Raw genomic sequence first — 12047 nt, 5'->3', positions numbered from 1 at the left:
CAGACGAGGGGGATAGGTACGTGATTGTGACAGGTGCATTAGAGGGGAGGCTGGTGGCACTGGCGAGGATATGGCCCCAACTGGGATAATGCAGGGTTTGCGAAGAGAGTGCTAGGTGCCATCCCAGATTTGGACACCCGTGAGTTAATAATGGGGATGGGGGACTGGAACATGGGGCAGGAGTCAAAAGTGGATAGATCTCTGTCGCGCTCGCTGGCCCAGTCAGTGAGGGCGAAGGTGCTGGCTGGGCTCATGAGAGAAATGGGAGGAGTGGACCCGTGGGTGTTCCTGCACCCGAGGGAGCGGGAGTATTCGTTTTTCTCTCCGGTACATAAGGTGTTCTCGAGAATAGACTTTATGGTGGGGAAGACATCATTGGCCAGAGTCAAAGGGTCAACGTATTCAGCGATATTGATTTCAGACCGTGCGCTGCATTGGGTGGATGTGGTTCTGGAGAAAGGGGTGGAACAGAGACCAGGGTGGAGAATGGATGTGGGATTATTGGGGGACCGGAGTTTTTGCAATAAAATTGGGCCGGTGATCGAGGAATATGTGGGGTTTAATTGCAGAAGGGAAGTTTCACAGTCGGTGGTCTGGGGGGTTCTGAAAGCAGCATTAAGGGGGGGGGGGGGGGCAGCTGATCTTGTTTAAGGCTAAGGTGGACAAGGAGGAGAGAGAGAGAAAATGCTGGAGGTGGGTAGGAGTTACGCGGAGAACCCAGGTTTTTTTGGCCAAGAGAAGGAGCTTCAGACAAGTTTGATCGGCCGTCCACAGGGAAAGCGGTGCCAATTGAGAAGGGTGAGGGGGAAGTCTATGAACACAGGTAGAAGGCTGGCCCGGTCCGGAGGGAGGCAGTGAGGGAGATAATCCAGGTGGGGGATAAGATGGGGAAGTCGATGGTGGCCCCAGAACAGATCAATAAAGTATTTGAAGAGTTCTATGAGAAGCTGTATGTTGGAGGCACCGGGAAAGGAGCAAGAAATGAGGGAGTTCCTGGACTGATTGGGGAGGTGGACGGGGCAGGGCTGGAGGGGCTGGTGGGGAAGCAGGAGGCAATTGGGAGGATGCAGTCAGGTAAGATAGTGGGACCGGACAGGTTCCCAGTGGAGTACAATAAGAAGTTGGTGGGAATGTTTGAGGAGGGGATATGTAGGAGGGTCTTGCCACAGACATTGGGACAGGCCTGGATTTCCCAGCTGTTAAAGAAAGATAAGGACCCAGTGGAATGTGTGTCATATAGGCCCTGCTGTACTATTACTGAATGTAGATGCCAAGATATTGACAAAGTTGCTGATGGCAAGGTTGGAGGGGTGTCTCCCGAAGGTGATAGGAGAGGATCAGACGGGGTTCGTGAAGGAAAGGCAGCTGTTTTTTAATGTGAGAAAGTTGTTGCATGTGTTGCACATAATTCCGTAAGTTTTAGCATACTCATGGACAAAGACGTCAGTGGTACTAAAGAAAGAGTGCTAAATTGGGGAAAGGCCAAAAAAACAAAATTCAGCAGGAGCTAGGGAATGTGGATTGGGAGCAGCTGTTTTAAGGGTAAATCCACATTTGAAATGTGGGAGTCTTTTAAGGAAAGGTTGATTAGAGTGCAGGACAGACATGTCCCTGTGAAAATGAGGGATAGAAATGGCAAGATTAGGGAACCATGGATGAGGGGTGGAATTGTGAGACTAGCTAAGATGAAAAAGGAAGCAAACATAAGATCTAGGCGACTTAAAACTGATAAAGCTTTGGAGGAATATCGGGAAAGTAGGATAAATCTCAAACGTGCAAAAAAGAGGGCTAAAAGGGGTCATGAAATATCTTTGGCTAACAGGGTTAAAGAAAACCCCAAAGCCTTTTATTCGTATATAAGGAGCAAGAGGGTAAATAGAGAAAGGATTGGCCCACTCAAAGACAAAAGAGGGAATTTATGCGTGGAGTCAGAGGAAATGAGTGAGATTCTTAATGAGTACTTTGCATCGGTATTCGCCAAGGAGAGCGACATGATGGATGTTGAGGTTAGGGATGGATGTTTAAATACTCTAGGTCAAGTCGGCATAAGGAAGGGGGAAGTTTTGGGTATTCTAAAAGGCATTAAGGTGGACAAGTCCCCAGGCCCGGATGGGATCTATCCCAGGTTACTGAGGGAAGTGAGGGACAAAATAGCTGGGGCCTTAACAGATTCTTTGCAGCATCCTTGAGCACGGGTGAGGTCCCGGAGGACTGGAGAATTGTTTCAGAAGAGTAGCAGGGATAATCCAGGGAATTATAGACCTGTGAGCTTGATGTCTGTGGTAGGCAAACTGCTGGAGAAGATACTGAGGGATAGGATCTATTCACATTTGGAAGAAAATAGACTTATCAGTGATAGGCAGCATGGTTTTGTGCAGGGAAGTTCATGTCTTACAAACCTAATAGAATTCTTTGCGGAAGTGACAAAGTTAATTGATGAGGGAAGGGCTGTAGATGTCATATACATGGATTTCAGTAAGGCGTTTGCTAAAGTTTCCCATGGCAGGTTGATGGAAAAAGTGAAGTCGCATGGGGTTCAGGGTGTGCTAGCTAGATGGATAAAGAACTGGCTGGGCAACAGGAGACAGAGAGTAGTGGTGGAAGGGAGTATCTCAAAATGGAGAAAGGTGACTAATGGTGTTCCACAGGGATCTGTGCTCGGACCACTGTTTTTTGTGATATAAATAAATGATCTGGACGAAGGTATAGGTGGTCTGATTAGCAAGTTTGCAGATGATACTAAGATTGGTGGAGTTGCAGATAGCGAGGGGGACTGTCAGAGAATACAGCAAAATATAGATAGATTGGAGAGTTGAGCAGAGAAATGGCAGATGGAGTTCAATCCAGGCAAATGCGAGGTGATACGTTTTGGAAGATCCATTCAAGAGCGGACTATACTGTCAATGGAAGAATCCTGGGGAAAATTGATGAACAGAGAGATCTGGGAGTTCAGGTCCATTGTACCCTGAAGTTGGCAACGCATGTTGATAGAGTGGTCAAGCAGCATGCTTGCCTTCATCGGACGGGGTATTGAGTACAAGATTCGGCAATTGTATAGGACTTTGGTTAGGCCACGTTTGGAATACTGCGTGCAGTTCTGGTCGCCACATTACCAGAAGGATGTGGATGCTTTAGAGAGGGTGCAGAGGAGGTTCACCAGGATGTTGCCTGGTATGGAGGGTGCTAGCTATGAAGAAAGGTTGAGTAGATTAGGATTGTTTTCGTTGGAAAGACTTGAGATTGAGGTCTACAAAATTGAGGTATGGACAAGGTGGATAGCAACAAGCTTTTTCCAAGAGTGGGGGTGTCAATTACAAGGGGTCAAGATTTCAAGGTGAGAGGGGGAAAGTTTAATTGAGATATACGTGGAAAGTTTTTTACACAGAGGGTAATGGGTGCCTGGAACGCTTTGTCAGCAGAGGTGGTAGAGGAGGGCATGATGGCATCATTTAAGATGCAGATGCATCTAGACAGATACATGAATGGGCGGGGAACAGAGGGAAGTAGATCCTTGGAAAATAGGCAACAGATTTAGATAAAGGATCTGGATCGGCGGAGGCTTGGAGGGCCGAAGGGCCTGTTCCTGTGCTGTAATTTTCTTTGTTCTTTGTGATCATGTCGCCGGAGGAGGGAAAGAAGCCGGAGGTGGTTGTGGCACTGGATGCAGAAAAGGCGTTTGATCGGGTAGAGTGAGATTATTTGATGGCAGGAGACGAGCGCGTTGGTGGGGAATATAATGGGGTTGCTCCAGAGATTGGGTCGTTCACGGGGTATAAATTGAGTATTTTATGGTTTCCCAGCTGCGATAAAGGCGGGCCTGCAATTTCGTCTGGCGGCAACGCACTTTAGGTGCAGGTGGCGGGGGATTGGGATGGGCTCCGAAGGTACAATTTTACTAGTTTAAAGAGGAGGGTGAATGCCGATTTGGCACGGTAGAACAACCTCCCTCTGTCGTTGGCGGGTTGGGTGCACCGTTCACACTTGTTTTCCACTTAATCAAAGAATCCTCATCCTGGCCTTAGTTAGGTGAGACCTATGTCCTGTAACAGGCACTGGAATGTGGCGACTAGGGGCTTTTCACAGTAACTTCATTTGAAGCCTACTTGTGACAATAAGCGATTTTCATTTAAGGGGCTGGTTTAGCTCACTGGGCTAAATCGCTGGCTTTGAAAGCAGGCCAGCAGCATGGTTCGATTCCCGTACCAGCCTCCCCGGATAGGCGCCGTCTTTTCACAGTAACTTCATTGAAGCCTACTCGTGACAATAAGCGATTTTCATTTTTTTTTCATATACCAGCTTAAGCTGATGCAGGATGAGCTGCGTGCAGGAAGAGTTGGAATTCACCCTACAAAGGGCCTCACTCCACACATCCTCATCCAGAATGTGCCCCAGCTCCTCCCACCACCCTTATCCGCTCCAGTGGAACAGCTTCCATTGACATGATCTTCCCATAAATAATTGAAATGCTTCCCCTCTTTCTCTTCTCTCCCGACCACACCAACAATAGTATTCTCCCCAGCAGGGAGGGTTGTGGCACTAAGGGAAATGTAGGACAAGTCTTATGGATAAAATCAGTTAACTGATAATATCGGAACAAGTGTGCCTCTGATAATTGTAATTTCAGTGAATTCGCTCCAACTGGTAAACTGTCGCTCCATGAACAGATCCCTAACATACTCTAGGCACTTTCCTTCCCACACCTTAAACGTTGCATCCAAACCAGATGGCATAAACAAATGGTTACTGCATATGGGGCCAGCAGTGACGTGACACTCCGCTTGTAAAGATACCGAAACTGCCACCATATCTGCAGAGATCATCACCGAGTTCAAGGAACACCTTGTTGGGGAGAACAGGGGCAGACTGCTGAGCCCTCTAAAGTTACATCCGGGTGCTTTTGTGGTTTCCTCCCACAGTCCAAAGATGTGCCGGTTAGGTGAATTGGCCATGCTAAATTGCCCTTGCTGTCCAAAAAGGTTGTGTGGGGTTACGGGGATAGGATGGAGGTGTGGGCTTGGGAAGGGTGCTCTTTCCAAGGGTCGGTGCAGATTTGATGGGCCAAATGGCTTCCTTCTGCACTGTAAATTCTTAGGATTCTATAAATCTGACCTCCCCCTACTTATCAGACTTGGTTTAATATATGAGGCATGGACCAATCGTGGGCTATTTGGATACCCACATACCAGAAGCTACCTCTGGCAAGACACAAAGTCAGTACCCCCAGATTGGCTTCCCTCCTTGGGGGTGGAGGGGTTAACTGGAAAATATCCACTCTTCTCCAGGTTCAATCTATAGCCCTAAAAGGAGCCAATGCTCCTCAGTAGCTTCATCATTTCGTCCATAGAGGATACTGGGTCCATAATATACAAGAGTAGGTCATCGGCACACAGAGACACCCTATTCTCTCTTTCCACCCCCTCAACCACCCTCCATTCGCCCAAAGCCCTCAGTGCTATAGCTAAAGGTTCTCTCACCAGCGCGGAGACGAGAGGTGACGATGGGCACCCCTGCCTTCTACTCCTGACCAGTGGAAAATATCCCGAAGTCAACGCATTAGTGTGTACACTGGCCGTAGAGGCTTTATACGACAGGCAAACCCATGCGATAAACTCCTGCCCATGTCCAATTCTCGCCAGCACCTCAAAACGGTACTCCCATTCCACCCTGTCGAATGCTTTCTCAGCATCCATAGATATAATTACATTTGGTTCCGAGGTTAGATCAGCAGAGAGGACAACATTCAGAACCTGCTGTACATTAGCCAATAGCTGCCGCCCCTTCACAATGCCTGCCTCGTCCTTTGTAACTACCACTGGAACGCAGGACTCCGATCTCAGCGCCAGCACTTTAGCCAATAGCTCGAGTCCACGTTCAGAAGAGAGATGGGCCGATATGAGCCACATTCTGTGGAGTCCTTATCCTTTTACAAAATGAGGGGGATGGAGACCTGCAATCAGGCAACGATCTTCGAAATAGAGTCATTGAACAAATCTACTATCAGTGGCATCAACTGGTCCGTAAACTCCTTCTAAAACATGATGGAAAACCAATACCTGTTTGCATCAGATCAATGCCCCTCGGTTCATGCTCAGGACCTAATGGAGCCTCCAGCTCCCTACTCTCCCTCTCCACCATCGGGAAGGGCAACCCATCCAAGAACTCCGTCATGTCTGATCCACTCCCCATGGGCTTGGACCTATAAAGATCCTTATAGAAAGTTTCAATTGCCACATTGTTCTCTCTGAGTGGAATCCAAACCCGAATCCCTGATCTGTACGATCTCCCGGGAAGCCGCCTGTTGCCTCAGCTGGTTAGGCCTGCAATTATTGCTCATCCCTAGTTGCCTTTCAGAAGATGGTGGTGAGTTGTCATCCTTGACATGTAGGTACACGCACAGTGCTGTTAGGGAGGGAGTTCCAGGATTTTGCCCCAGGGACAGTGAAGGAACGGTGATATATTTCCAAGTCAGGGTGATTTGGAGAGAATCTCCACGTGGTGGGGTTCCCAAGAATCTACTGCTCTTATCCTTCTTGATGGTAGTGGTTGGGGGTTTGGAAGGTGCTGTCTAAGGAACTTTGAGTTACGCAGTGCATCTTGTAGATGGTACACACAGCTGCCGCTGTTCGAATGTGGTGGAGGGTTTGAATATTTGTGAGGGGAAGCAATCAAGCGGGCTGCTGTGTCCTGGATGTTGTTGAACTTCTTGAATGTCACTGCACTCATCCAGGCAAGTGGAGAGTATCCATTACGCTCCTCCTGACTTGTAAATGGTTGACAGCCTTTGGGGGGGGGGGCAGGAGGCAAGTTATTCGCTGTAGGATTCCTAGCCTTTGACCTTCCCTGGTAGCCGCAGTATTAAGTTGGGTTGTCCAGTTCGGTTTCTGATCAATGGTAACTCACCAGGTGCAGATTAGGTGCATTGGCCATGCTAAAATTGCCCCTTAGTGTTCAAAAGGTTAGGTGGGGTTACTACTCCCAAGCAACTTCGCCACCCCTGAGAGAACCGCGACCTAGGCCTGGACCGGTCCATTTTAGGCTCTAGTACAAAATGAAGTCCCCTCCAGAGCCAGAACCACTGGAGCATAACTGCCCATGTCTAGATCAGGGGGAGAGGCAGCAGATTCCTAATAAACACCATGTCATCTTTGGGATGTAGATTATCAGACCCAATTTCCCCAACACTATTTCTCTACTAATATTGATCTCATTCAGTTCCTCCTCCTTACTAAATCCTTCATTCCCCAACATTTCTTTTTTTTTTAATTTTAGAGTACCCAATTCATATTTTCCAATTAAGGGGCAATTTAGTGTGACCATTCCACCTACCCTACACATCTTTGGGTTGTGGGGCGAAACCCACGCAAACATGGGAAGAATGTGCAAACACCACACGGACAGTGACCCAGAGCCGGAATCGAACCTGAGACCTCGGTGCCGTGAGACAGCAGTGCTAACCACTGCCACTTGCTGGCCCCATTCCCCAACACTTCTGGTATCTTGTTTGTATCCTCATTTGTGAAGACAGAACCAAAGTTGCTCAGGCATTTCTTTATTCCCCATTATAAATTCCCCAGTTTCTGACTGTAAGGGACCTACATCTGGGACTTCGATGTTGTGGCCATTTCAGAGACATGGATAGAGCAGGGACAGGAATGGTTGTTGCAGGTTCCGGGGTTTAGGTGTTTTAGTAAGTTCAGAGAAGGGGGCAAAAGAGGGGGAGGTGTGGCGCTGCTAGTCAAGGACAGTATTACGGTGGCGGAAAGGATGCTAGATGGGGACTCTTCTTCTGAGGTAGTATGGGCTGAGGTTAGAAACAGGAAAGGAGAGGTCACCCTGTTGGGAGTTTTCTATAGGCCACCTAATAGTTCTAGGGATGTAGAGGAAAGGATGGCGAAGATGATTCTGGAAAAGAGCGAAAGTAACAGGGTAGTTGTTATGGGAGACTTTAACTTTCCAAATATTGACTGGAAAAGATATAGTTCGAGTACATTAGATGGGTCATTCTTTGTACAATGTGTGCAGGAGGGTTTCCTGACACAATATGTTGACAGGCCAACAAGAGGCGAGGCCACATTGGATTTGGTTTTGGGTAATGAACCAGGCCAGGTGTTAGATCTGGAGGTAGGTGAGCACTTTGGAAACAGTGACCACAATTCGGTGACCTTTACGTTAGTGATGGAAAGGGATAAGTATACCCCGCAGGGCAAGAGTTATAGCTGGGGGAAGGGCAATTATGATGCCATTAGACATGACTTAGGATGTGTTGGTTGGAGAAGTAGGCTGCAAGGGTTGGGCACACTGGATATGTGGAGCTTGTTCAAGGAACAGCTATTGCATGTTCTTGATAAGTACGTACCAGTCAGGCAGGGAGGAAGGGGTCGAGCGAGGGAACCGTGGTTTACCAAAGAAGTGGAATCTCTTGTTAAGAGGAAGAAGGAGGCCTATGTGAAGATGAGGCGTGAAGTTTCAGTTGGGGCGCTTGATATTTACAAGGAAGCGAGGAAGGATCTAAAGAGAGAGCTGAGACGAGCAAGGAGGGGACATGAGAAGTCTTTGGCAGGTAGGATCAAGGAAAACCCAAAAGCTTTCTATAGGTATGTCAGGAATAAAAGAATGACTAGGGTAAGAGTAGGGCCAGTCAAGGACAGTGGTGGGAAGTTGTGTGTGGAGGCTGAGGAGATAAGCGAGATACTAAATGAATACTTTTCGTCAGTATTCACTCAAGAAAAAGATAATATTGTGGAGGAGAATGCTGAGACCCAGGCTATTAGAATAGATGGCATTGAGGTGCGTAGGGAAGAAGTGTTGGCAATTCTGGACAAGGTGAAAATAGATAAGTCCCCGGGGCCGGATGGGATTTATCCTAGGATTCTCTGGGAAGCCAGGGAAGAGATTGCTGAGCCTTTGGCTTTGATTTTTAGGTCATCATTGGCTACAGGAATAGTGCCAGAGGACTGGAGGATAGCAAATGTGGTCCCTTTGTTCAAGAAGGGGAGTAGAGATAACCGCGGTAACTATAGGCCGGTGAGCCTAACGTCTGTGGTGGGTAAAGTCTTGGAGAGGATTATAAAAGATACGATTTATAATCATCTAGATAGGAATAATATGATTAGGGATAGTCAGCATGGTTTTGTGAAGGGTAGGTCATGCCTCACAAACCTTATCGAGTTCTTTGAGAAGGTGACTGAACAGGTAGATGAGGGTAGAGCAGTTGATGTGGTGTATATGGATTTCAGTAAAGCGTTTGATAAGGTTCCCCACGGTTGTCTATTGCAGAAAATACGGAGGCTGGGGATTGAGGGTGATTTAGAGATGTGGATCAGAAATTGGCTAGTTGAAAGAAGACAGAGTGGTAGTTGATGGGAAATGTTCAGAATGGAGTTCAGTTACGAGTGGCGTACCACAAGGATCTGTTCTGGGGCCGTTGCTGTTTGTCATTTTTATAAATGACCTAGAGGAGGGCGCAGAAGGATGGGTGAGTAAATTTGCAGACGACTCTAAAGTCGGTGGAGTTGTAGACAGTGCGGAAGGATGTTGCAGGTTACAGAGGGACATAGATAAGCTGCAGAGCTGGGCTGAGAGGTGGCAAATGGAGTTTAATGTGGAGAAGTGTGAGGTGATTCACTTTGGAAAGAATAACAGAAATGCGGAATATTTGGCTAATGGTAAAATTCTTGGTAGTGTGGATGAGCAGAGGGATCTCGGTGTCCATGTACATAGATCCCTGAAAGTTGCCACCCAGGTTGATAGGGTTGTGAAGAAGGCCTATGGTGTGTTGGCCTTTATTGGTAGAGGGATTGAGTTCCGGAGCCATGAGGTCATGTTGCAGTTGTACAAAACTCTAGTACGGCCGCATTTGGAGTATTGCGTACAGTTCTGGTCGCCTCATTATAGGAAGGACGTGGAAGCTTTGGAACGGGTGCAGAGGAGATTTACCAGGATGTTGCCTGGTATGGAGGGAAAATCTTATGAGGAAAGGCTGATGGACTTGAGGTTGTTTTCGTTAGAGAGAAGAAGGTTAAGAGGTGACTTAATAGAGGCATACAAAATGATCAGAGGGTTAGATAGGGTGGACAGCGAGAGCCTTCTCCCGCGGATGGAGGTGGCTAGCACGAGGGGACATAGCCTTAAATTGAGGGGTAATAGATATAGGACAGAGGTCAGAGGTGGGTTTTTTACGCAAAGAGTGGTGAGGCCGTGGAATGCCCTACCTGCAACAGTAGTGAACATGCCAACATTGAGGGCATTTAAAAATTTATTGGATAAGCATATGGATGATAAGGGCATAGTGTAGGTTAGATGGCCTTTAGTTTTTTTCCATGTCGGTGCAACATCGAGGGCCGAAGGGCCTGTACTGCGCTGTATCGTTCTATGTTCTATGTTCTATTTGTCTTCACTAATCTTGTTCTCTTCACATACCTATAGAAACTTTTACACTTTCTCACATTGAACTCTATTGCTATTACCTTTTCCCCCATTCATTTAATTTGTATGTCTGCGCAACTTGCTGTATTTCTTAACTTAATATCATCTACAAACTTGGATATACAACTCTTTATCCAAGATATTGATATAAATTGTGGAAATCTAGGCCCTAGTGCAGATCCCTGAAGAACTCTACTTGTCACATCCCACCAATTAGTATGTTTCCTTATCCCTACTCTGTCTCCTACTGCCCAACCAATTCCTAATCTATGCCGTAAATTTACTTCACGTTCTGTGCGTTTCCATTAACTTTTGTTATTATTCCCCTTCATTTTCAAACCGAGCAATTGTGGGATTAATTTATTGTACTCTCACTAGTGTCCTGGCTGAAATTTGGTGCCTTGGTACAGATAATGTGTGATCTTTCTCCTCTGTATGGCACAATCTATACTACTGAGCTATCAAATTTAGACCAAGATGCAGGAAATATATCTATTACATTTATTGTTTGTTTTGTCACAATATAAAACTCTATGTTGAAGACTAAGCAATTCGCATTTTTCCCCACAGGATTTGTCAGATTTTTAGAAGGATATTATATTGTATTGATAACTAAAAGACGAAAAGTTGCAGATATCGGTGGCCATTCAATTTATAAAATAGAAGACACGAACATTGTCTACATTCCAAATGACTCCGTTAGAATTGCCCATCCAGATGAAGCCAAGTAAGTGAAGACCAAACAATTCAGACATGTGTCGGCAATTCTACAATTTACACTAACTTTTATAGCCCTATATCTTACCATCGCTAAAGAGCCTTTACAGTTGGCAACCTACCATCTACAAGAGTTGATGGGAATGCAACCGCAGAACATCTGGTGAGGCTGGATGCAGTCAGCAGCTGCATTTCTTTTGATGGCAGAAAAGTCCGCTTCTGGAAAGATAGTCTGCCACAAACCCACATATGACGTCCGTTGCAGGTGGTGTGGGATCATCACTGTTGACAAGCCTAGGCTTTAGAGTAAATAAAGCCACATATCACGGGGGTGGCACGTTCCTGCACACAGCTGGTATTGCTATTTGCATTGATCATAAGTTTCCCCACTTATCATGATTGATATTGAGGACTTTCATGTCTCTTCTGACAGGATTCTTAAATCGAAGCTTTGGATGCCCTGCTGGACATGTGGCATGCTGCCTCCCCCCTTGTGTATCCTTGAGAATACAGCTATCCTCCATGCTGTGCAGATGCCCAGGGCATCTTTCCTTGATCAGCACTGGTATGCTTAGCATTTGTCCTAGAAAGAACTGCTACATTGGTGACTTGGTCCTTCCAAATGATGCCAAGGATGTGTAGTAGACATTGGAGTTGGAGGTTATTGACCAGTTTTTCTTAGATGCAAGCTGTCCAGGCTTCACTGTCATTTAATGCAATGTGCTGAGGACATAGGCCTTGTAGATAAACATATTAGTCCATGTTTTTTTCATGCCCATTTTGTTAGGCAGCCAAAGTTGGCTGCTTTTCCAACACATGCCCTGAGCTCTTTGTCAGTAAATCCAAGATGCTAGAATTTGCTGACTGCTTCCAGTCGTGTGTTGAACACAGGTGGAGATGCAACA

At 46.6% G+C, this 12047-nt stretch overlaps 1 protein-coding gene across 4 annotated transcripts in view; it reads left to right on the top strand.

The window, feature by feature from the left end:
• fig4a (FIG4 phosphoinositide 5-phosphatase a) overlaps window positions 1-12047 on the top strand; it is a 211939-nt gene that overhangs the window by 34645 nt on the left and 165247 nt on the right. For all 4 annotated transcript variants that reach the window (XM_038799189.1, XM_038799185.1, XM_038799187.1 and 1 more), the window contains one exon: window positions 10996-11152. In XM_038799189.1, the coding sequence (XP_038655117.1) occupies window positions 10996-11152 (157 nt within the window). The remainder of the gene's footprint in view (window positions 1-10995; window positions 11153-12047) is intronic.

This window comes from Scyliorhinus canicula, chromosome 6 (genome assembly GCF_902713615.1).
Source record: "Scyliorhinus canicula chromosome 6, sScyCan1.1, whole genome shotgun sequence".
Classification (NCBI taxonomy): domain Eukaryota; kingdom Metazoa; phylum Chordata; class Chondrichthyes; order Carcharhiniformes; family Scyliorhinidae; genus Scyliorhinus; species Scyliorhinus canicula.
Note: the sequence above shows the minus strand (reverse complement) of the source record. Positions and strands in the feature narration are given on the sequence as shown.